At 32.0% G+C, this 27,448-nt stretch overlaps 3 protein-coding genes across 3 annotated transcripts; 2 read left to right on the top strand and 1 right to left on the bottom strand.

Annotated features, from left to right (window-relative positions):
• On the top strand, positions 1,117–15,389 carry LOC109329595 (protein TSS-like). The gene is made up of 25 exons (XM_019563287.1): positions 1,117–1,233; positions 1,314–1,416; positions 1,935–2,008; positions 2,250–2,311; positions 3,308–3,400; positions 4,299–4,371; positions 5,140–5,370; positions 5,459–5,526; positions 6,468–6,599; positions 7,153–7,194; positions 7,284–7,808; positions 7,912–8,072; positions 8,530–9,058; positions 9,164–9,226; positions 9,324–9,425; positions 9,808–10,122; positions 10,748–10,840; positions 10,952–11,053; positions 11,166–11,270; positions 11,379–11,512; positions 11,866–12,049; positions 12,198–12,329; positions 12,535–12,647; positions 12,921–13,008; positions 13,301–15,389. Exons 3-25 carry the CDS (start codon positions 1,945–1,947, stop codon positions 15,311–15,313), a joined length of 5,424 nt encoding a protein of 1,807 aa, XP_019418832.1. The 5' UTR covers positions 1,117–1,233; positions 1,314–1,416; positions 1,935–1,944; the 3' UTR covers positions 15,314–15,389.
• Positions 17,931–19,933, bottom strand: LOC109329161. The gene is made up of 2 exons (XM_019562835.1): positions 19,587–19,933; positions 17,931–18,794 (listed from the first exon to the last, which is right to left on the bottom strand). Exons 1-2 carry the CDS (start codon positions 19,638–19,640, stop codon positions 18,126–18,128), a joined length of 723 nt encoding a protein of 240 aa, XP_019418380.1. The 5' UTR covers positions 19,641–19,933; the 3' UTR covers positions 17,931–18,125.
• On the top strand, positions 23,421–26,844 carry LOC109330315 (phosphatidylinositol 4-kinase gamma 4-like). The gene is made up of 2 exons (XM_019564465.1): positions 23,421–25,353; positions 26,152–26,844. Exons 1-2 carry the CDS (start codon positions 23,998–24,000, stop codon positions 26,548–26,550), a joined length of 1,755 nt encoding a protein of 584 aa, XP_019420010.1. The 5' UTR covers positions 23,421–23,997; the 3' UTR covers positions 26,551–26,844.

Raw genomic sequence — 27,448 nt, 5'->3', positions numbered from 1 at the left:
AACTCGTTGGGTACCCGTAAATACCCGCTATCCGCACGGGTACCCACAAATATTGCGTGTTTGGGCACGGGAAAGCACTACTCGTGCTCGCCCGCCCGTTATCATCCCTAATTAAGAGTCATAAAAATATTATAAATGACAAATTTGATGCACTTTTGATATTTTTGAGACTATTTTATGTTTTATAATTTCCATGGACCAAATTGGTATGTAATTTTTGTTGAGTAACCAAAATAAGTCATTATTCTAAAACTTAAGTCATTACTTGAGTTTTGAATATTTTAAGAATTTAATTATCCATATCGAAAGATGGTGAACTTGATGTAACTATAAAGTTGATGTTGAATGACTACAAGATCACGACTCACGAGTTCAAATAATAGAAATAACCTATCTCTTTATGGAGTAAGACTACGTATATTTACCCCAACCCGATTGAGTGGAAGTCTTGTCCATTGAGGAGCCCTACAAAATAATTATTCATGTTGATATTTATTGCATACATAGGAGTTTACATTGTGAAAATAAACTTTTTACACGTCAATATATAATTCATCATTCATGTTCGTTACTTTTATTTAATAGTTAATAATGATTAATGTGATTAATATTGATAACTTGGTTGTTCTACTTATATATGCTCACGTAATGTTCACCTAAACTATGGGAAACACAAGCATATTCATTTATGAAAAGGAATAACACATTAAAGAGAGAGAAAAAAGAAGCAAAAACTTAATAATTTTTGTATAATATTAGATAACATTAAAATACTCAAATTTTAAATTTTATTTAATAATAGAAGAAATAACACAAGAAATTAGAAAATTAAATTGATAATTAAACTCTATTAACACTTGAGTAAAAAAAACCCAAAAAAAAAGCTTAATTAAGAAGCTAGAAAAGAAAAAAAATCATTGGAAAGTGTTGCAATTAATAAATAATTTTCATTTTAATATTTCCACTAAAGAAAATGTTACTTATAATTAAACTTCAATAATAGACAGAAGTTGATACTATACAAATACAATGAACATTTTTTTATCAAATCTTGATTTTCTGACCCTTAAATCTCAACCCTTCCTTCCTTATCATACTACACTTCTCTCTCTCTTTCACTATATCTTCATTTTCTATTCCTTTCTTCAAAACTTCTCTAATTCTCATTCATGCCAATTTCATTATCCACTATTTTTCATCACAATAACTTCAATTATTTCTTCTATTCTATTGGTATGTTTCTTATTACTTTCTTAATTATCATTCTTCATTTTTTATAATGTTAATTAATTACTCTTTTCTTTTTTTTGCAGGTTTGGTTTCTTCATTTGTTACTCTTTAAGCTTATCTGGGCAACACAAGTTTGATAATTCAAACATTTTATTTTTATTTTTATTTTAGAGTATATTCTTTAAGGTAAGCTATCAATTATTTTATTATACATTGAATGTTTTTTTTGTTTTGAATTATTTTTTTGCTATGGTGTATATTAAATGAATATTCTTCACCCACCATTTTGGGTCCATATGTTTATTCTCTTAAAAAAAATGTAATATATTTTTAGATAAAACCATTTTAACATATTTTTGTTTATTTGGTTGCACATTAGGAAAATTTACATGGTAAATAAATAAAATTAAGCTTAGTTTTCTAGCTTCTCATGCCAACAATGTGATATTATTATCCTGAACAGAACCAATGAAAATAAGCATTAATTTTGTTTTTTGTTTGTTGAAATTATATATATTTTTAAGTAAACTTGTGCTTTGAATTAATACTTATTTGTATATAATAAATAATTGATTAATTATGATTGGAGTTACATGTATATATATACCCATGTACCTATAATTCTAAATTCCATGTATATTATAATACTCTAAGTTGTTCTATCAGAAATCTTCAAGTTCATTTTTTTTCTCTTCAATTCCAAAGAAGTTGAAAATGGCACCAAAAAACAACAATCGTGGAAAGGCTAAGGGAGAAAAGAAGAAGAAAGAGGAGAAGGGTAATTCTTATCCAAATTATTATTTCTTAATTTCTTATTTTAATAATTTATTTTCACATAAATTTGAAGCATGATTGAACAAGAAAAAATATATTATTTTCATTCTTGTGTTTTGTTTACAAAATACACTAAACATAGCTTGTTTAATAATATTATGACATAATTTTAAAAATATTCTAATTTTATATGTTATCATCAAACAAAATATTCTAATTTTTTTTTGTGGAAATGAATTATGCAGTTCTTCCTGTTATCATGGATATCACTATGAACCTCCCTGATGAAACTCATGTTATTCTCAAGGTTTGTTTATTTATTTGATTTTATTTGGGAACTAATTATAATATACAATTTATATATATTATTCTATTTATTTTTCTTTTTTGATTGATGATTTGTGTTGGATTTATTATAATTATTATTAATTAACAAGTGGCAGCCACCTTGTGTCTTTTTTTGTTATGATAGTGATAAACAATATTTTTTTGGGTACTATCAATGGTATTCACATACCCTTTTGAGTAAGAGACTAATCATTTTTGGAGTTCTTGGTTGTTTTTCCCAACAATTATCTTCTCAAAAATCGAATCATCGACCATGTGGATTCAGTAATACCTTACATTACTAGACTAACGTATTATTGGTTGATAAGCAACATTTTGCTAAATTATATTCTTTAGTGCTGAATTTGATGAAGTTTAACAATATCTATCCTTTAATCTCATTATTATATATATATATATATGATATTATTTGGTCTTTAACCAATTAAATTTAATACAAAATCTCTTTCAATGTTTAATTCAAATTTCATAATATTACTTATTATTATAAAATAAACAAATATCAGTTTTAATCAATCACAGATATAAGTAACTCACTTTGTACGATAACAATTGCTTTCCTTTTGCATTCTACAATGATGTATAGCAAGAATCCAAAATTCTAAACCAATTATTCAATATTAGACCTAACTTATTTTTTGGCTTTTTATTTGCACCTGACAACAAAGTTTAACATATTAAAAAAAGTATTAATTTCAGTGTAAAGTTTTATACATATTCAATACATTATATATCATTTTTTTGTATCACTTATATTTATAAGAGTTAATGATGATTAATAGTGTAAAAAACTCTTACATTATCAATACTTCTATCATCATCTCTAAGTAGAAGTGAAATACACAATTTTCAAATCAAATTAAACATATATCGAATTTATTCCTTTAAGTTTCAGCAATTTATTATTCATGTTTTTTGTAATTGATGAAAAAATGACTCAATTTTAATGTAGCAGGGAATATCAACGGACAGAATAATAGATATTCGTCGCCTTTTATCTGTGAATTCAGAGACTTGTTATATCACCAATTTTTCACTATCACATGAGGTAATTAATCATTTTTACTATCATTATAGATTTATGTTATAATTTCAGAAAATATTTTATTCTCAAAACAAATATGATTTATATCGGTGAAGTAAAGTTTAATATCTATATAATTTTGGTTTAAAAAATTATATAGAGTTAATGTATCGTCCACTATTCATTTATATTATATATTTTTTTATAAAAAAATAAAAAAATATAATAATAATATATAAAACTCATACACTATATCGGTAGAAGAGAGTAATATGTCATATTTTTGGTTTACATGTTTTTTCATTCATCACATATACATTGTTATAGCATATAAGTAAAATGTGGCATGATTGAATAAGGAAGATAAATGTACCTATTCTAATCCCACAAGCTAATAAGTTTTGCATATTTTTTAATAAAGTTTGTACTACTCTATGTAACTTTTTATTTTCCTTGGTTAGAAAATATATAATTAATATGTAGTTAATTTTTGTTTTACTTTTTTGACCAATAAAAAACAAATAATAAGTACATAAAATAGATGTGATTTCGTTAATAAACTTGTTTAAAATTTTGATATGATTATGATCAAACATTTTTAGCTCACCCTCCTCTTATTTGAGGTATAATTTCAAATTATAGGTAAACTATTAGGTAAAGAAGTAGGAAAAAAAATATTGCAATGAGGGTGGAAAAAAGGAAAAAGAAGACAAAAAGAAAAACTTTGTGGAAACAAAATGAATGAATTTTAATTATGGAAAATTTCAAAAATTAAGAACAATAAAAATATATCCAAGTTAATCTTGTCTACTATTAGTATTAGAAGTTTATTAAACATTTACTTTAAAAAATGTTCTTTTTTTTATACAAATTAATATAAGAAAATAAGTAAGATTATTTATATTTACACCAATTATTTTAGGTGAGAGGGCGAGGTTTGAAGGATACGGTGGACGTGTCCGCACTGAAGCCATGCAACCTCACTTTGGTGGAAGGTACTTTATTATTTACCTATTTTATAACATTCATTATATCAAATTAATTATATAATAACTAAGAAGGCATTGTTGAGGTTACAACAGTATAGATGGTAAAACGAGCTAAGCCGCAATTCTGCCTGTATAGCCCGTAATTTTTATTCATAGGGCATATAAAATTTTATTTTTTAGTTGCATGTTTCGTCTGACCCATTTGTCAGTAGTGTCTATAGACATTTCTATTGGACAATGCGGACGACTCTCAGGCTTGATATAATGTGATTTAATGCCTTAAAATATTTGTAATGTAGTATGTTTTGTTCAACTTCATATAAAATATCGAAGTTTTTTTAAAAAAAATATCTTCAACTACATTAGTTTTTTTCTATTTAATTGTATTAATTTTTCTTTTTATATTCCATAACAATGTGAGCATGCCACCCACACATGTGCGTTAACCGGTTTTAAAAATGACCGAACATATCATTTTGTCCATTAAGACAATGTGTCTATGCCTGTATCCGTTTAAAATATTCGAGCATTTGTGGGCATGGAAAAAACGAGCCAACCATATGTTTTGCCATCTAAGTGTAAGGTCTTACTAAATACATAGATTGACCCAAGAACTATTTGATTCTTGACAATGACATTTGTTGGAAGCTACATCCGTATACTCCGGAAATAGATTAGTTACTTAACCTAAACCAAAAGAGATTAAATATATAATAAAAAACCACTTTACGACGTCGTTTATCTAATCTTCTATTTTGAATTTCGCACTTACAGAGGATTACGATGAAGACGGTGCCGTGTGCCACGTCAGACGCCTCCTTGACATCATCGCCTGCACCACCAACTTTGGCCCTTCGCCGGCGCCGGAGAAAAACGCTGCTGTCACCGGAAAAATATCTCCGGCGGATGTGGTTGACGGAGACTGTGAGATAAGTCAATCGTGTCCAAAGCTTGGAAACTTCTACGAGTTTTTCTCTCTTTCTCATCTCACTCCACCACTCCAATGTAATTTTCATCTCTCTCGCTCTCAATTTTATTTGTTCAGTGATTTTGATTTTGTGTTTGTTTAATTTGATGAATGAAATTGTTGCAGATATAAAGAAAACAGTGAGACGACAAGTTCCGGAGATATCGGAATCTGATCATTTCTTCTCGCTTGATGTAATTACTCATTTCTTCTACTTTGCTACAAAAATGTTTAAGAGCTATGTTTAATTACTCTCTTGCCTCATGCAACTTAGTGTCATATAGTCGATTTTCGACCGAGTTTTGCGTTGGCTGTCGAAACCATAGGATAAAGATTTATGCACATTCAGTATTATCAGTCATCATTCATTTATATTATGCAGTAACAATTTGCTTAATCATACTCTTTAATTATACTCTTCCCCCATGCAACTTAGTGTCATATAGTAGATTTTCTACCGAGTTTTGCGTTGGCTGTTGAAACCAGTAGGGTAAAGATTTATGCATATTCAGTACATCAACCACTATTTATTTGTATTATGCAGCAACAATTTGCTTAATTATACTCTTTAATAATACTCTTGCCTCATGCAACTTAGTGTCATATAGTAGATTTTTTATCGAGTTTTGCGTTGGCTGTCGAAGCATATCGTACAGTCCCTATATGTTTACATATTTTCATGAGAGAAAATAGACATGCACGGACAGTAACTGTGTGTATATTTTTTACACTATCAGTATATCATTAATCATTTATATTTGATATCATTTACTACTCTTAAATATAAGTAATATAAATGAAATGTTGGTTAATGTATTAATTCTATATAAATCTCTATATTGATAGCACATAAGTATTACACATTATTTTCAACTAGAGTTTCAATTTACTTCATTGTTATTATAATTGTTGGAGTTAAATTACAATGATGGAATTGAAAATGAATGGCATATGTAAGTAACAAAGTGAAAATAATTATTATATACAAGGATATGAAAGAACATGATTGGTTCTTGTATGTGACAATAATAAATAGCAAGGATGAGATGGAAATTTTGTAGATATATAGGAGTAAAAAGATAGTTTAACCTGAAAAGATAAATTGAAGTGATGGAAAGTATTGATTTATGTTCAGGTGAAGCTTTGTAATGGGAAAGTGGTGCATGTTGAAGCTTGGAGGAAGGGATTCTACAGTGTTGGGAAACAGAGGATTCTCAGTCATACTCTGGTAGATTTACTGAGACAGCTCAGTCGACCATTTTATGTTGTAAGTGTTAATTCTTTACTACATATATGTTACAATATGGTGTCCTTCGATTCATGTAGCCGATCTCACCTAGTGGGATAAAAGTTTGGTTGTTGTTTTATATATGTTACATTATGAATATGAAGCATGGTGAACATAGACACTTGAAACGACACTAAGACACGGACAATATGATGAAGTACAAGAAACCGGGACACAAACTTACATACATACTTATGATCGTTAAATAAAATTAATGACTCATATGACAAAATATTTAAATTGAGAATCAACCAGGTTCAGGATTTATATAGTTACCATCTCAAAACAACTTGTTAAGATTAACATTTTCCGATGTTAATGATGCAAGCACTCTATCTCATTAAAAAAAGTTCCAAAACAAGAAGATAAACTATGTAGTTTTAATCTTCAATACATTCATGTAAAACTAAAAAATTCTGAACCGTATATACAGCTTTCATCTTTAATACATTCATGTCCTTCAAGAAGGAGCATGTCCTTGCTTCTTACAACTTGGGTGTAATTTATAAATTATATTTCTCAAAATTTTCAGGCTTATGATAATCTTTTGAAAGCATTTGCGGAACGTAACAAGGTATGAAACAACTTTTGATTTGTTTGCTTTTCTTTTTTTGATAATGTATAACTTTCTGTAACTACTATGTATCTTTTTTGTTTCTTCAGTTTGGGAATCTCCCTTATGGATTCAGAGCTAATACATGGCTTGTTCCTCCAGTTGTGGCACAATCGCCATCATTTTTTCCTCCTCTTCCCATGGAGGATGAAAACTGGGGAGGAAATGGTGGTGGTCTAGGAAGAGATGGGAAGTTTGATTTGATTTCCTGGGCCCATGAGTTTTCATTTATTGCATCTATGCCATGCAAGACAGCAGAAGAAAGACAAGTTCGTGACAGAAAAGCATTCCTTCTTCACAGTCTATTCGTTGACGTTGCCATTTTCAGAGCTATTAAGGCTGTTAAACATGTGTTGGGAAAACCAGATTTAAACTGCTCTATCTCAGAAAGTGATATTCTTTACACTGAGAGAGTCGGTCATTTGAGTATCGAAGTCACAAAAGATGCTACTGTTGCAAGTTGTAAAGTCGATACTAAAGTGGATGGAGTCAAAGCCACAGGAGTAAATCAGAAGGATCTACTAGCTCGAAATCTATTGAAAGGAATTACGGCTGACGAGAACACTGCAGCCCATGTATGATATTTTCTATACAGAAAAAAGAGTGGTCAAATTTGCAGCTTTAGAGCTGCTTTTATTCCCTCATGAAACTAATAAATGTTTCATATTCTGCATGCAGGATATTACCACTTTAGGTGTTATTAATGTGAGATATTGTGGTTATGTGGCTTATGTGAAAGTTGAGGGTGGAGAAAATGACAATTTTGACTCTTCATCTTATCAAACTAATGAATTTCTTGATCAGCTAGAGGGTGGCGCCAATGCACTCAACATTAACAGGTAGGCCTAAACCATTCAATCTTGCACTATATTAAATAATGTGCTCTCTCTCCCCCATTTTAATATTTGACTATGATTTTATCATCTGAAGTTACACCATGAAGAGAGAGATTAAGCCATGATTATGGTGTTTTTTTTTAAATATTAAGATGTAGAATTGGACCTAAATTAGTCTTTTTTTAAGATTTGCCACTGTATTTGCAATGTGTTGATTGAAAGAAGTTTGTTTAGGGCATTTCTTCTTTTCTTTTGATGGAGTTCTGTGCTTGTTTCTGTCCTACATGGACTTTTACTTTTCCTTTTTTATTTGGAGGACTGTTTTTTGTTGCAAACTTTATTTTTGGGGAGCTATTTTCAGTTTTAAATCTTACTTCTAGCTCATCTGTTTTTACTTCATAGTTTCTGTTGTGACTTTGTTTGATGTTAGGATCTATAATTACTTTATTGTTCCTTGCAGTTTGAGATTACTTCTCAACACAACACAGTCGGAAAACAGTAGACCAGTTACTGAGATGCAAACACTTGAGAATGAAGAGCTTGGAGCCTCTCATGCTTTTGTGGAGAGTCTGATCGAAGAAAGCCTTTCTAAGCTTGAGGTTGAGGAAAGAGATTTGGACAATTTCGTAAGATGGGAACTCGGAGCCTGCTGGTTACAACATTTGCAAGATCAAAATAACACCGAAAAAGATAAGAAACCATCTTTGGATAAGGCGAAGAGCGAAGTGAAGGTTGAGGGGCTAGGGAAACCCCTTAAACCCCTCAAGAATAGTAAAAATAAATCAGATCTAAGTAATCCTAAATCGGCATCTGAAAACTCCAAATCTCATCATGTGTGTGTTAATGGGGAGGCTGAAAGTGCCTCATTACCTTCTGCAGAATCCCAACATGAAACTACGACAGCAGAAAATGGGCTTGTGCTCAAGGAGATTTTATCTGAAGCAGCTTTTAACCGACTAAAAGAATCTGGAACTGGACTTCACTGCAAGGTAATATGTTACAGATCTAAAGTAGTATCTCCTAGTTTTCCTGTATTTGAACCTAACTAATGCATTCAGCAGCTGACCTAATCTACATTTCTTATTTACTTTCAGTCAATTGAAAATCTGATTGACATGTCTAAGAAATATTACGTCGATGTTGCTCTACCAAAACTGGTAATGATAGCATTTCATATTCTTAGTTGTCCATAATGCAATCCAGTTAATAAGATTACTATGATTCCTGTTCTACTATTAATTATTTGTAATACAGGTAGCAGATTTTGGCTCATTGGAACTCTCTCCTGTTGATGGCCGCACCCTGACCGATTTTATGCATACTCGGGGTTTACGTATACGTTCTCTTGGACATGTTGTCAGTGCTCTAAATTTGTCTTATTTATGTTATGTAGTTGTGATCAATAATGATATCTTTAAATGGGAAGGTTTTTATGCTCCTTTTGACTGTTGAATTTATACAGTACCAGTTTGTGACGTAGAGGTTATACGTACTTTATTAACATCTCACATTATACAATTAGTAGCATTGGAAAAATGACCATGTCAAAGGTGTCTTAATTAGAGTTCGTCACAAATTATATCACTTTCCTGATCTATTGTCATCAAAGTTTTTTCTCTTATTAACAAGTAGGTTTAAATTTGAACGGCTAAAAGGGAAAAGAAATTTTGTATCATAGGTTTAGAATTTACATAGGCTTTTCCATGTTGTGATGTTTTCCTTTTATTTTTCTTCATAGGTCAAACTATCCAAAAAGCTATCACATGTTCAATCACTTTGTATTCATGAGATGATAGTTCGAGCTTTCAAGCACATCCTGCAGGCTGTGATTGCAGTTGTTGACAAGGAGAAAGTGGTTACAGCAATAGCTGGTGCATTGAATTTGTTTCTTGGTGTTCCTGAAAATAGAGAATCAGATAAATCATGCAAAACCCATCCCATTGTTTGGAAATGGCTAGATGTGTTTCTGAAGAAGCGATTTGATTGGGATGTTAGCAACTTGAATTACAATGATGTGAGGAAGTTTGCAATTTTACGAGGATTATGTCATAAGGTATTGGAAGTAGACCTTAAAATCCACAGTTTATGGGTTTTTATTTGTTGATTGCATAACAATGAAGTCATACATTTGTATATTTTTCAAATTTATGGTTCATTATGACAATTATTAAATGCTGATTGTGATATAGATCGTATAGGTTAACTGGATTTTCTACTTGAATATTGTGGCACCTCTCTGAATTTGAAATGGTCTCTAATAGTTATCAATTGCTTCTTTGATGGCCTTTTTTGATGTAATTGGATTCATCATCTCATAACAAAGTATTGCTAATAGAGCACGTATGCGGCCATTGTCATGAATCAAATAAATCCCCGTTCCTTCTTTACTCTTTCCCCGTCAAATGTAACAACTTCCAAATAGAAATTTTTGACTATTAAATAATCTAAGATATATTGTATCATTATTTCTTTAAATTAGAAATTATCTACATGTGCTTGTAAAATGGTGAGATTGAAAAAGATGATGCCCTTTTAAATAGAGGTGTGGGTGTGTATACGTGAACTGATTTTCATTCTTCAAAGTATTGTAGCTCTTATGTTTATTTATTGACTTTGACATTGAGAAGTTATTCACTGATAATTTGTTTCCTACTGAAATGTCTCAACTTCTATTTTAGGTCGGCATTGAGCTTGTTCCAAGGGATTTTGACATGGATTCTCCGACCCCTTTCCGCAAATCTGATATTGTCAGCTTGGTCCCAGTTCACAAGGTAGTAAACAGGACAATGCAATACAATTATATGTTATCTCATATAATGCCTTGAATAAGCTTATTAAATAAGTCTAAACATTGTATCTAACACCAGTCTCATCCATTGCAGCAAGCAGCATGCTCATCTGCAGATGGAAGGCAGCTACTAGAGTCATCAAAAACAGCTTTAGACAAGGGAAAGCTTGAAGATGCGGTTACCTATGGAGCGAAGGTATCCATCTCAAGATCCCTTTGCTGAAAAATCTATGAACTACTAACAATTTGCTTCAATATCTAATGCATTTCGGTAATCTAAAATAACTGCAATAATTTATTGTTGGTAGGCTCTTGCCAAGCTCGTTGCGGTTTGTGGTCCCTATCATCGAATGACAGCAGGGGCATACAGCTTACTTGCTGTAGTCTTATATCATACCGGAGATTTCAATCAGGTCTTTATCCAATAAGCTTAAGCAAATAACATTATACACTACTCCTTTTGTTTTAGTCAAGTTTTCAAATTTGATGTCTATTCATTAAATTGTTTACACTGAGCACAGGCTACAATTTATCAACAAAAAGCTCTGGACATCAATGAGAGAGAGTTAGGTCTTGATCATCCAGATACGATGAAGAGTTACGGGGATCTTGCAGTTTTCTATTATAGACTTCAACACACAGAGCTGGCTCTGAAGTATGTTTTGTCTTGTGCAGTTTTGTGACGATGTATAAATATACATGGAATTTTAATAGTTAATGTTCAGTTTGGCTTTCCACCTGATATGAGTAGCTTTACTTTTTTAGTAAAAAACTATTGAAAAGAATAATTTATTAGGAAGGAAAAAGAGTTATGAGAACATGAAGGATCTGATATCCTTACCTCTTTTGCTCTACTTATCTGGTTGTTTTCTTCACAGGATAATATTAATAATTCATCACATAAATTATAAATATGGATATCAGAAATTTTCAAATATCAATTATTTGTTTCAAATTTTGTTCCGATTTTAATTTTATCTACTTGGCTCTGTAAATATTACCAACCAGGTATGTAAAACGTGCTCTATATCTTCTGCATCTAACATGTGGCCCATCTCATCCAAACACGGCCGCAACATACATTAATGTGGCTATGATGGAGGAAGGTCTGGGAAATGTGCATGTTGCTCTCAGATATCTTCACAAAGCTTTAAAATGCAACAAAAGATTACTTGGCCCAGATCATATTCAGGTTTTATTTTCTTCATTTGATTTCTTGACTCCTTCGTTTTAATTTTGGGTGATTCGCCCTGTGCAACATTTTACACGTTTACTTGAATTCTCTACTGATAAATGCTAGGCTTAATAGTCACGATTGTCAATGGAAATTGTTTGTGCAGACGGCTGCAAGTTATCACGCAATAGCAATAGCACTTTCATTGATGGAAGCATATCCTTTGAGTGTGCAGCATGAGCAAACAACCTTGCAAATTCTGCGGGCAAAACTTGGCCCAGATGACTTGCGTACTCAGGTATATTGTCACATTTAAATAAACGGCAAAAGTAATACAACTCAATTTTGTAATTTATGTAGTTGGTAGATCGAACTCTTTAATGATGTGTCAAAGTACTGTTTGATTTAATGGTTGAGTTATTGAGTTCAAGCATCCCATTAATGATCTCATAAAGAATAGTTACTATTTTGCATAATCTAAACTTTTATGATAAATGCCACAGGATGCTGCTGCTTGGCTTGAGTATTTTGAGTCCAAGGCTTTTGAACAGCAAGAAGCTGCACGCAATGGTACTCGAAAGCCTGATGCATCAATAGCTAGCAAAGGCCACCTAAGGTATTGTCCTTTTAATCTGGATTTGGTACTTAATTGGTTGGTACATGACACATGTATCTTTTGATGGATATCATTGACAAGTCTGTTGTGTTTTTTATATTATTTGACTAGGTACGATTGCAATTTTTAACATTCTTCGTTGTTATTATGGGGGTGGGAACTTCTCAATTTTGGTTGATAACTGATAATAAATTCTTATTGATGTTACTTATCTATCATACATTCTCATAAAAATTTTATATCAATTTCTTATATTCCCATGGAATTTCTCAGTGTGTCAGATCTACTTGACTACATTAATCCTAATCATAATGCCAAAGGAAGAGATGTGGCAGTAAAGAGAAGAAGCCAGTTAACAAAGGTATGGTGCCGATTTGTTGATCTTAATAATTTAACTCATTAGTCTGGGATCTTGGCATAAAACCATTACAGTTTTAGATTGCCTGTATAAAGGCTAGGACATTTTTTCACTAAGATATAAAAAACTAATCATTATGGAATTTTTGTCTGGACTAATTCACAGTTTTATCTGTTTATTGTCAACTATGAAGCTTCAAATTCAGAAATTGTTATGATACCTAGCCACTTGTGCTGCCACTTCCATCCTTATCATATAATATTATCCCACTGAAAAAAAGTCAATTATTTTTCAGGTGAGGACAAAGTCAAGCCTGAACATTGGCTCAACAAGTTCTGATGAGTCTTCGAAAGAAACTCCGAAAAAGACTTCAGAGGTGGTGATAGTCATACCTGTTCCAGGAGGCAGTGCAAATGCTGAGCAGGAGACAAACTCTGTTCTGGAGTCAGAACAGCCCATTCTAGAAAAGACCTCGGATAAAAAGCAACAAATTTCGGGTAACTCGTCTGATGCACATGCTGATGGAGAGGATGGATGGCAACCAGTTCAACGACCAAGATCATCGAGTTCATATGGCCAGCAAAGGAAGCAGAGACGGGCAACAGTTAACAAAGTTTATTACCAGAAGAAGAATGTGGAGTCGGACACAGACCATCCTTCTGTAAGGAGTACTCACCAGAATGGTGGGTATTACTTTTCAAAGAAGCGAACGATATCCCATGGGAGTTATACAGATAATCATACAGTAAATGCTGATCAGGGCTCTAAATTTGGAAAAAAAGTGGTTAAAGCTGTTACATACAGAGTCAAGTCTGTGTCTGCGGTTACGGACACTACTGCAAAGGATACACAAGAAATCAGTGACCAACTTTTCAATTCTAACTCAGCAGAACTCGGTTCAAATTCATCATCAAATGATGTTAATGCAGTAAAGACTTCCATAGTTAGTCTTGGAAAATCACCTTCATACAAGGAAGTAGCATTGGCCGCTCCTGGGACAATCTCGAAGTTGCAGGTCTATAGTCCTCAAAGTGATATTCCTGTTAGCGATGACCTTGGTGTCGGCAAACATGAAGAGGAAGATACTGAAGGACATGCTACCACTAACCCAACCCTGGAAGAAGTAAACAATATATTTGAACATAAGGACAAAGATTTTTCTGAGAAGAAAGAAGCAACACAGTTGACGGATGCTGTGCATGATAATTTTGATAGATCTAAGGGACTTGACTCTGGGGCTGTTGAGGCTCATGAAACAGCTGATAATATCACAATGATTGATGCAGTGGAGGATCATGTGGATTCTCACAAACTAGAACTCAACACAATTACATTACCCAATAATGATGCAAATATCATCTCACAAGAAGGTGAAGATTTAAGGGTAAGTATATCTCCATCGAGTAAGAAGTTGTCTGCGTCTGCAGCTCCATTCAACCCATCACCAGGTATTGCACGTCCTGCACCAGTTGCCATGAACACAACTCTTCCCTCTGGTCCAACCATCGGTCCCTGGCCAGTAAATATGCATGTTCAGCATGGGCCTGCTACTTTGTTACCTGCAGTTACCCCAATGTGTTCCTCTCCTCACCATGCATACCCTTCACCTCCGCCGACACCAAACATGATACAACCATTGCAATTTATGTACCCTCCTTTTACTCAACCAATACCAACCACCAATTTTCCAGTTACTAGCAGTGCATTTCATGCAAATCATTTTGCATGGCAATGTAATATGAACCGAATGGTATCCAAGTTTCCTCCCAATGCTGTCTGGCCAGGTTGCCATCCTGTGGAATTTCCTCTTCCAGCACCTGTTGTTGAAGCAATTCCTGATCTTCTTTTGCAGCCACAAGAACAGTGCAATGTTTCTCAAATTTCAAGTTCAGCATGGGTTCATCCGGAGGACATGAATAATGTCATGGAATTTAAGGAAGAGTTGGAAGTTCTAGAATCAGAGACTGGCGAAGGTGAGTTCGGTAAAGTTCATCAAGAAAGCATAAAGGAAAAAAACGGTGATACCAATTTTCATGTCTCTAAAAATGCGAGGAACATAACAAATCATGACATCAGTGCGAATGAAAGCAAAAGTGAAACGAACATGGATGGTGAGAAAACTGTCAGCATTTTGATCAGGGGAAAAAGAAACCGGAAGCATTCTTTGAGAATGCCGATAAGTTTGCTTACAAGTCCCAACAGCTCTACGTCGTTTAAAGCTGTTTATAACCGTGTCATTAGAGGTAATGATGCTGTTCCAAAGTCTGACAACTTGTCTTCTGCTAAAGATTGTACAGCTACTGCCTAACCCAGTTCTTGTTGTTACTAACCAAATAGTAGCAGAATAACTTCTGGTAAGGAAGAGAGATACTTCATTATTTCACATACAAAAGGAGATATGGTGCTTCAATCATTTTTGAACCTCGGTTACAGCTTTCTTGCACCTGTGTGGCTGCACTACCTTTTTTGGAATGTTAGGTATTCCACTTCTAAACCTTTCCTTTTGTAGAAGTTAGATTTTTTGGAAAGTGTTCTGTATTCATCTTTATTCCATACCAGAAACAAAACATGCTCACATTAAAAGAAAACTCATTATTTATAGAGTTTGCAGACTGTTGGCATCAATGAAGTCTTTTAATCATGAGAATCAGTTTTGGGGGTTCGTTTTAGTTGGATTTTGGAGGTGAAAGAACTTCTCTTCTCTTCTCTACCCTCCAAAACTCAACTCGGAACAGACCCTAATTGTCTAATAAAAACTTTGCAGATACTCCCATCTACATGGAGGTGGTAGACTTAAGGGTTTTCTTCAATTTGAGATACTCCCATCTACCAAAACTAGAACTATTTTATTGATCATTTAAATTACTTTTTAGGTCCTTGTACTTTATGAAAAAATTCAAGTCGGTACCTAATTTATTTATTTTTGCAATCAGATCCATGAATGCATAGAAATTTGTATGTGGGTCCTATTTGAATTCCCTCAAAAAGTACATCCTCAGGGACCAGAAGAGTAACTAAATTGATTCAGTTATTTAAGCTAGTCCACATTGTTATGTCTATAATATACTTAACCACATTATGAGTTAATCACTTGTATGTAATGTTCATGTGAATTAAATATCTACTTATTCCAGATAACTTGTCTCCTACCCCCACTAAAAACACGACACATGTTCTGTTTTGTTTTAGAATTTTTGCTATAGAAATTGATTAAATATGACACATGTCAAGATTTTAGAGGCCGGAGGAGATAATTTATCTCCTTATACCAGGAGACACTTTATTCTCTTAAAATATTATTTGAGTTTATGTAGAAAAGTACTAAATGTCAATTATCTTGTTTACTATGCAGGTTCTTTGCAATCAATTTCAGGTTACAGAGATGCACCTTTAAGGTGACAAATTCAGTTAGGAAATTTTGATATATTGAGTTACATGATTAAAGACAGTTTCTATTTTTTTTTTTCCTTTTTCTTTTTAAACATCATTTTCAATGACTTTGTAAATTGATTTGGTTTATTTGTATAGACTTCCTTAATATTTTGCTAGGAGTCTTTGCTTTTTTGTTGATCGACTTGATATTTAGACCCAATTGTGACAATTGAATTATTGAAATCATGTGATGGGTATATTAGTGAATAATATTGTTGTTCTTTAGCACAATAGGCCAAAAATTTGAACTCTATCATTGAAATCATATGATGGAAATGTTTATGAATATCTACATCATTGTTTTCTATTAAATAAGCCAAAACTTTGAACTCTATTATTGATTTTAGAGGAAATATATATTTTCAGTCCCTCGTATTTTTCGACCTTACCAGTTTAGTCATTCAACAAGGAAAAGATCTAAAATGGCCTTACAATTTTCAAATGTAAGTCAAATTAGTCTTTTTTTAGCATGTTTTACAACATTTTGTATGAACTAGGGACTAATTTGACCTCAAAAAGGACTATTTTGACCCATATTTGAATTTTTTGGGACAATTTTAGGTTTTTTCTTTTTTGAAGGACTAAATTGGTAAGATCGAAAAATATTAGAGACTAAATTGGTAAGGTCAAAAAATATTAGAGACTAAAATGGGTATTTAATCTTGATTTTATTATGCATCTATGCAGTAAATTTACAAATTAAGAAATATTAGAACATGGCATTTTAAAATTGTGTATAAGGGAACAACCAAATTTAAATAGCAAAATTAGTTTGATTTTTTTTTTAATCCTTTTCAACTTCAAAGTGGGAAAAAAGCTTGCATTTTATTCTCTGAATAAAAAAGTTGGCCATTTAATCTTAGTGTGAGATTAAAATGGCAGCTTATTGTGTGTTTTGTAGGGTTATTTGGATGTTTTGAGAATAGATTCTTTAAATAGTTTATAACTTTGCTATTTAAGAGGCTTACGTATTTAAGTTTTTTTAGACCTGTCATTAAAATAGCTTATTCAATATTAAAAGACATAAGTAACACAGTCAACAGGGTACCTTTTTTTTTACAATATTTGTGGACCATATATTTAAATTTCATTTCAAAACCAATTGACAATAAGAGGAATAACACAATAAAAAAAGTAATCGAACAAATATATAAATCATTATTCATAAGATAATGAGGTTGATGATGTATGATTTACTTTCCAACACACCGATAAAATTGATATCCACTTGTTTTGTAAGCTTTTGCATGATGTTAAACTTAATGTTAAGCACATAATCAACTCATTTTCATTTTATCCATAACTTTATTTTGCATGATGTGCAAGAGCATTTGATTAACATAGTAGAAACACAAAATTAAGCATGTGTTTCTTAAGTTAGGATTATATTTAATAAACCTTTTTATACATTATGGTATACCACTTCCTATGTTTGCTCCATAAATATGCACAATATATTTCTTTACAATGATAATAGGAGCTTTAATCCAATAAAAAAGGAAGGCGCGATCAAAACTACGTTTTTCGATGAAGGAGGATCTTCTCATGTGTACTTCTTACATGATCATCAGATTATATGAAGGAAAGAGATAGACACAGATACATCTCTCTATCTTTATACGACAAGGTCGTATGAAGAGAGAAAGAGAGACATATGTCAGGTGCATATTTGGAAGTCGATCACGATGTTAATTCCATGACAAATCGACCTGTGGTACCCTAAATATATGTTCCTCACCACTCACCTCATCAAATTTGGCAACCCACTTACTCTTATTCTTTATTCTACTATGATGTCCTCTAAACCCTAGAATCTTATCATTTTCACCATTCTTACTAATCATAGTAACTTCCATACCTTTCCCTATAGGATGTTTTAAAGATCTCACAACAACTTTCTCATCACCATAACCCTTTCTTTTTACAAACCCTTCCAACCCTTTTTTATCACCATCCAAATTATTAGCAACAATCACAGATCTTATAGGATTAACATCTAACAAGTTGAGAAACCTTGTATATGCATCATCTTTGCAATCAACAAGTGAAAAATCAATGTTTTCATAGAATGGTAATAACATTGAAGGATCTTCAGTTCTGAACTCAACTTGATCTTTAAGACCTGAAGTTCTAATAACTTCTTTTAACTCATGAAGAGAAGGTTCTGGAAGAATGCATACTAATCTTCCACCTGTTTGTTTTGCTGCTGCAGCAAGTGCTATTGTTGAAGATGATGCACAAGATGTTACTTCAACTATGAGTTTTGCTTTCATTCCTGCTGCTAATGCTGATACAAATTCATTGCTTCCTGGCTCTTGAATTCTCCAAGAACCATATTGTATTTTATGATTGTTACACTGTAAAATCAAGGAAAGGAAATAGATTAAATTTATTAGCTATATATATAGAGAGAGATGAAATATAATAGATGATTTTGTGTGTTTTTATTAGGGCATAGATAGACCCTAAGGTATAATAGAAAATCATGTTAAACCCTAGGATGTTTTTTTTTCTTTCATGAATGAATAACCCTAGAGTTTTAGGATACAACGAATCATATGGTGAGCTCGGTTGTGTTCGGAGATGAGAGTTTTGTCGCACATAATGATCTTAGTCGATATGAGTAGGATTGTCTTTGGTTGGTGGAAGATACTCGACCAAAAAATCTCATACATATAGTATTTTTCGACTAGATCAATGAAAAAACATACTCTTTGAATTTAAGATCAAGATTCTGTTTTTTTATGAGAAAAAAGAAGAAGAAAGGAAGACAATATTCTCATATAAAAAGAAACAGATATGATATTCTTACATCAATTTTCTCAAACTAACACCCTTTTTATACTCACTTGATAATCAAAACACAACATTGAAGATGGAGAATGATGATAAAAGAGAATTAACAATGGTTATGAGAAAAGGGCATGTGATTTTCTTATTGAAAATCACAAAGAATAAGCGATTAATTTAACAAAAAAACTATTAATATTTATATAAAAAATGTGCATGTGTAATTAAACCATGGAATCTGTATGGGAATTATTCTATATCCATTTGAATCCAATATTAAAAACAAAAAAAAAACCCAGATACATAAAATGAGAGGAAGAGTATATAAAAAAAATGGGAAATTCTTAAAAGGTGAATACCAATTGAAGGGTATCAAGATAAGCCCTTGTAGCACAAGTTGGTGACCATTCCATCACGAAAACCCACAACAACAATGATCAAATAAAATAAATAACTCAGAAAGCTACACAAAACAAAGAGATATAAATAATTGAATAAGATAGATTTTTTGTCTTTGTTACTTAATTTGTGTAACTTAAAATGTTGACGATGTTGCATCATAATATAAGAATGAAAAATGTTTTTACGTGTTTTCCTAAAATGAGTTTACACATAAATCGGAGTCAAAGTTGTGGAGGTTGAACCCGTGGCCGTATTTAAGGGATTTCTGTTTAGTTGTAATGCTATATTTGTTGCTATTTCTAAATAACATTTTATTACTCTTTATTCTACAAAGATTATAGTCTTAACTCTCAAGTAATTTTTCTTCACACCCTTTCTATACCTAATATTATACATTGTTAATCAAAACATATCACTAAATCAACACGAAGTTGGTTTAGTGGTGTAAGACTCGCTAGATCCCAGAAAGACCAAAAAGTTTATGGTTCGATTCATGTGAATGATATTTGTTATGAGAGACAAACACACCCCAAAATGGATTATAAGGTCGGTGAATACCCTTGGTAGTACACAAAAAATCACATCGGTAACAAGACGATGGTTAAATTGTGTAAGGTCTCATTGAGTTCTGAGATATGTCTAAATGTTAAAGGTTCGATTCTTGGGAGTGAGACTTGTTGTTGGAGGGACAATCACACATCCGAAAGGGACTAGTTCTTTATTCAGGTTGAGAGGATATCACTGATTATACAAAAATCAAAACACGACAATAAATTACTAATGAACATTAATCTAGTGGTGTAAGGTCCAACTGAATTATAAAATATTATACTAGGTCAAAGTTTCAATTCCTTGAAACGACAATTGTTGATAGGAAAGTCACACAACCTGAAAGGAATTAATATTAATTAGAATGTAGCTTATGGAACAGGATCCTCTGTCCCAAGACGATCACGTCTTCATGTCCTTGTCCAATGGAGTATTACCAAATAATATAAAAATATTATTTTACATTTTTATAATTTTTTCTCTAAATAAATAACAGATTTTGATTGGTTCAGGACATCATTGGAGACACCAATAAGACAGAGGATCTCCATCCCAAAGCTTATGTTCTTTTATCATCTCAACTTGTCTTTTTGACATCAACAAAAACATGAGGATAGTGTAGGATGACACATGAGTAGTATCATAAGTGGAAGGTTGTGGTGTTGGTATGAATCTTATTTTCTATTTAAAGCTCCTACTTTGTATCATGATTATATAATTATAAAATGAGGAATTTGCATTATTTGTTATAGTTGTGTTAATTGTTTAACTATATAGATGCAATCATGCAATAAAATCGTTATGCAAGTTCAACACCATAAGAGTAAGTGATTTAGTTGAGAGGGTTTCTTGGATTATATACATATGATATATAATATATTTAAGAGAAGACTATACCTAATATCCTTAATCAAGTAATATAATGAATAAAGATAATAATACATATTTGGCTTGGTGAAAATTTTATAATGACCTTGGAGGATGAGCTTATCTCTTATTTTGTATAATATTTATTTCATTTTTATTTTTATTCTTACTTTTTTTTCTTATAAAATAGCTAGAGATAAAGACAATGCATATAAAAAGAAACATTGACATTTTAAATTGATGTAGCTAATTACATATTAATATTAAGAAACATTAATGTTGTTCTCCACATCTCCCAGAAGGCAACAAAACTTTTATGTAATAATTTAATTAGTAGTTTTTTATGGCTATCACAGAAATTGAAAGGTCAAATAAATATAATATAAACAATGAGAAAAACTTGTGGGTAGAATAAAAGAAGAAATAATATAATTATGAATCCATAAATGTAACAAAATGGGAAATAGTTAGTTCTCTTAAATAGTATGCATATTCACTATTTTATTTGTTCAATTCATTGATATAAGGTCAGATTCATGATTAGCAAGAAATGTAATAAAACACTATCACTATTATGATTCACAATAATAATAGAACCTTTTCAAAAATCAAGTAGGCCTTAAAATATTTAGTTTTAGAAGAAAAATATTGCTTTTTTCTTTTTATTGAATCCTCACCTAAACTATAAATGGCATTGAGGAGAAAGCATTTGTTAATTACGGGTCGGATCGAATAAGACTTGTTTCGTATTTAACTCTGAATATTAATTAAATTATTTTTTTGAACTTGAAATGGATTCTATAATCAAAGGCTAACCTAATCTCAAATATCGACTTAACTAGTTTCTGAACCCGAACTCGGCTTAATACAATGTATATCACTTTTAGATAAAGTTTTCTCAGTATTACTTGCATATTATATTGATATAATGATATATAATTTGACTATATGTAGATATTTTGTTAGTCATTTACATATAATTATATATGAAAAAATAGAAATCTATGATATATGAAATTATATACACATTATGGCAATAGATAAGTTGAAGAAAAAACATGATTTAAAATATAAAATTATATTAATAGATAAGTTGTTACAAAAAAATATATTATCTACTTTGATTTAAAGAAATATCATTACTTTATACACATTTGAATAAATATCATTAAAACAAAAATTCATTAAAAATAAGTTAAAGAGAGAAAACAAAAAATCCAGTTATGTTATTAACTTTAACAAACTACATTATATCATAATTTTTGATACATTAAATAACATTATAAATATAATTATAATTTCATTTCAATTGTAGTAATTTTTAATGTTGTGAAACCCGAGTCAGAAGTCAAACTGGCAGATGTCTCGTATTTAGTTTAATTGGTTTAAACGGTTAAACCATCCAGTCTGACTGGGTGATCTATACATTATTAATAATTTTTATCTATAAATATATAATTATATGTAAATGTAAATTTTTATATAATTAATAATTATGTATAATTATATTAAAGTAATAACAATTTCATCTTTTCTTAGATTGTAGTAAAATAAAATATTAGAGGAGTGTTCAATTTTTTTTTATTTTTAAGTAAACAGCCCGGTTAACTTTCCGGGTTAATTCGGTTTAACACGGTCGGACTGGAATTTCTCCAGTTCAAAATGGTCTAACTCTCATTCAGTTAAGATTGCAATATAAATCTATTTTCAAGTCCAGTCCAGTTCTCACAACACTAGTAATTTTTTAACATAAGTCCACCGGATACCCACGTTACCCTTGCAAGCATACTTATCAAACATACAAAAATTATATACTCTTTTCACAAATTACGGGAGCACATCTTCTATCTCACGTTTTGTGACACACCATATACAACATGTTATGATTGGTTAAAAAATATATTTAAGTTAAAAATTTAATTATTAAGTATTTTTCTGACCAATCACTCATGACACTTGAAGTAATGGGGAAGAAGATGTGGTCTCACAAATTACGGGTTATGCAAATGACATTTGGTAAAGAATTAATCTCTTATCTTTTAAAATATGTGGCTACCCTTTTCGACAACTATTGTTCTCAAGAATTAAATGGGATCGAGCTCGCCTTACATGATAATTGAACAATGTATCTATGTTGAGTGTTGACAAGGATCATATGTCTTCAACTATGTCCCATCTTCTCTGTCTCAAACTTGTCACATCTTGCCACATGAATAAACGAAAAATTGTAAAATAAAAATTAACATTTTTATTGATTTAGGATATGGAATGAGACACTGTTTGAAATAGTAAGCTGAGTCTGTTGAGTGTATTCTTTCGTAAGACACGTAAGCTACAACAGTTTGTACTGATCCTGTCTCATCTCATTCACTTTATCTCTCACTTTCTGTCACAGTCACCATCATCAAAACCTTCCTTTTTTTCGAAATTAACTATTCTTAATAATTCAATTGATTATTCCTTTTTCTATTCAACCCAATATCACGCTCTTTTCGCTGCTTTTCTGTAAAAGCTTCAAACTTGCAATCTCTCTTGCTAACATTTCACTCTTTGATTCATACCCATTTTCTGATTTCATATCTTTTTGGTTCTGAAGGGGTTAAATATGAGAAATCAGTATATGGGGTATGAAACTTTTTCATCTTTTCCTACAAAAGATTGTGTTACTTTTGTTGCATGTTCACTTCAAAATTTCAATTTTTAGCTCATTTTATCATCTGGGTAAGAGTGAATTGAGGAATTAGTGCATTGGTGTGATTCTCTTTTCAGATTGTACCTTTTGTTGTGTGTGTTTCTCAAGTTTGAATATTAAGCTGAGAAGAATTCATCATTTTCATCATCCTAGGTTGTAGCTTAATTGTACAAATAAATGGTTATGTTATGAAATTTGTAGTATTTGATTGTTTTCCTTTGATTAGATTATGTTAATCAATCAATAGAAATAGTGTGAAAATGTCATCTTCTGGTGTCAAAACTCTTAGTCCTGTTCCAACTGAACCATTCCATACACAATCATGCTTGTCTTTCGAAGACAAATTCATTTCCATATATCTCTCGTATTCGGGGTCATTGACTCTGATGCGTGTTATGGAATGCGACACCATTGAGTCTGTGAAGTTCAAAATCCAAAGGTGTGAGAGCCTTCCTTTCTTAACAAACAAGCAGAAGTTGGTTTACGCTGGCCGGGAACTAGCGCGAAGCGGTTCGTTGCTCAAGGATTATGGTGTTACAGATGGGAATGTTTTGCATTTGATAATCAAACTTTCAGATCTTCAGGTCATCAATGTAAAAACTTCTTGTGGGAAGGAATTCACATTTCAGGTGGAACGAGGAAGGGATGTCGGGTACATAAAGAAACGGATTGCGAAAACGGGGGAAGATTTTGCTGATACTGAAGAGCAGGAAATTGTGTGTAAAGGTGAAAGGCTTGAGGATCAAAGGCTTATTGATGATATCTGCAGCAAACATAATGATGCAGTTGTGCACCTTTTTGTTAGAAAAAGGCACGTAAAAGTTCAGAGAAGACCACTTGAGTTGTCCATTTTAGCAACAGAGTCGGATGATGCAGAAAAAATTGATGTTGTTAAAGAAGGTGCCGTAAGGAAGTATGACACCATTCAGCAAGTTGTACCGAGAAGGCCTCCTGATAGAGATTTTATTTTGGAGCCAGTTATTGTTAACCCTAAAATCGGATTAGCATCAGAGATTTGGGATATGATAAACTCTACGTATGATGGACTAGATAAAGGAAACTATCCAATCCGATCAATGGAGGGTACAGGGGGAGCTTACTTTATGCTCGATTCGACGGGGCAGAAGTATGTGTCTGTTTTTAAACCCATTGACGAAGAGCCTATGGCTGTGAATAATCCTCGGGGTTTGCCTTTGTCATTAGATGGTGAAGGTTTGAAGAAGGGTACAATAGTCGGTCAAGGAGCATTCAGGGAAGTTGCAGCATATATTTTGGACCATCCGATTAGTGGTCGCCGCTCATTACTTGGAGACGGAAAGGGCTTTGCTGGAGTTCCACCGACATTTATGGTTAAGTGCTTGCACAAAGGATTTAACCATCCAGGAGATTTGACTGCTAAGATCGGCTCGATGCAAATGTTTGTGGAGAATAGTGGAAGCTGTGAAGATATGGGTCCTGGGGCTTTCCCGGTGAAGGAAGTACATAAGATTTCTGTATTGGACGTGCGACTCGCAAATGCAGATAGGCATGCTGGGAATATTTTGCTCGGCATGGTGGACGAGAACGACCAGGCTGTTCTGATTCCGATTGATCATGGATACTGCTTGCCTACAACCGTAAGCACCTTACATTATATTATGCCCGCTTCGTTGTGTTTTAATAGAATGCATATTAATGAAGCTATCACACTATATTATATATTAAATGTTTTCTCGTAACTGATAATAGGTGCTTGATTTTCTATATAGAATGCAGATTAGTGTAGTTCTAAATATAACATACATTAAATGTTTTTTCCATGATTGATCATAGGTGCTTGATTTTCTTTATAGAAAGCACGGAGTAATGAAGTTCTAACACGACCATTTATTAAATGTTTTCTCGTGATTGATAATCGGTGCTTGATTTTCTTTATAGAATGAAGAATTATGAAGTTTTAGCACTACATTATATATTCATAACTCTGCATTCTATAAAGATAATCAAACACCTATTATCATCATTTATAGTAGAATCAACTTTATGTTTGGATATGTGTGTTGAAAAACAATTCTAAGATAATCGGTTTCGTTTAGGCTGTGTATAATAATCACTTTTATATAGTAACTTACAAAAAAAAGGATGACATTGCTTATAGTAGAATCAACATTATGTTTGGTATGTAGTTTTGCAAGGTTAGATGGAAAAAAATGTGATTTGTTTCAAAATAATCTTAACTTTTTTAAATAAGCTAGAAACTCGTAGCTTCTCTAAGAATTGCTTTTTTTCCATAAAGACATCTATTTTGTAATTTAATTAAACCAGACAGAAAAAGTTGTTTCTGTACATATTTAATCTGTACCAAACATGCTCTAAAAGTTGTTTCCTTGAATCTTGTTTAAGTGCTTTATTTCACATTTTTGCCATTCCAACAGTTCGAAGATTGCACCTTTGAATGGCTTTACTGGCCGCAAGCTCGCACGCCATACTCCACCGAATCCGTGAAGTACATAAACTCATTAGACGCTGAAGAAGATATCGCGCTTTTGAAGTTTCATGGATGGGATCTACCCGTTGAATGTTCCCGCACCCTTCGAATCTCAACCATGCTTTTGAAGAAAGCCGTAGCGAGAGGATTGACCCCTTTCACCATCGGCAGTATCATGTGCAGGGAATCCTTGAATAAGGAATCTGTGATCGAGGAAGTAGTACAAGCAGCAAATGATTCTGTTCTTCCGGGCACAAGCGAAGCTACATTTCTGGAATCTGTTTCCGAAATCATGGACCAGCGCCTCGACGAGATCGCAAGCAACTCCCTTTTACAATGGAGTTAGATTCTGCATTGAATAATAGTTAGTACATAACCTTCTGGTGTACAATGAATGATTTTTTTGTTCATTACCAAGGGATTATGTTTTCTTTGGTTGGATTCTCAACCATTCTTACTATAACTTCAGTGTTCATTAGTTTCCGAAAAAATAACTGGTTCTTTCAAGTTTTGTAGTTGATTTCTTAACTTTGAATTGTGGTTTAACATTCTTATCTTGTGGTGAGTGTTGTCTTGTTTTATCTATAAGGTTGTGTTTGGTTGGAGAGTGAAGATAAGAATGTAAAAATTGAAGAGGTTGAAAAAAAAGTGATTTTTGTTGTATAGCTTTCATATGAATAAATACTTTTGTTTTTTTATGCATTTGGTTACAATTATAAATTGTTTTCTTTTTAAAATTCCCCCTTCTCTTTTGTTTGATCTTTTTTTTTTAAGAAGTTGAAAAATTTAGACACTTCTAAAAGCTAAATTTAAGCTTCCTTTTTTTTATATTTAAGTTTCTGTTTTTTTAGTAAAAGTACAAGCACATAACATATAAATGCCAAAAGTGACTTTTTTTTAATAATTCAAGTGCTAGTATACAGTAGGGCTAGAAACGAGCCGAACCGAGTCGAACCAGAGTTCAACTCGATAAGGATTCGCTCGACTCGAAACTCGACTCGAGTTAATTTTTTAGCTCGAGTTTGGCTCGGTTAAAGTTCACAAATTGTTCAGTTCAATTTAAATCGTTCATTTGAACAACTCAAATAATTAATTAAATTTTGAAAAAAAATAGGGCAAAAAAGTTTTATATATATAAATATAATCTTATTTATATATAAAAAAATAATGTATGAGTCATAATAAACATAAAAATTAATTTATATATATATAAATATAAATATACATATAAAGATAAATATAAA

The sequence above is a fragment of the Lupinus angustifolius genome, chromosome LG16 (assembly GCF_001865875.1).
Source record: "Lupinus angustifolius cultivar Tanjil chromosome LG16, LupAngTanjil_v1.0, whole genome shotgun sequence".
In the NCBI taxonomy this organism is placed as follows: Eukaryota; Viridiplantae; Streptophyta; class Magnoliopsida; order Fabales; family Fabaceae; genus Lupinus; species Lupinus angustifolius.
Note: the sequence above shows the minus strand (reverse complement) of the source record. Positions and strands in the feature narration are given on the sequence as shown.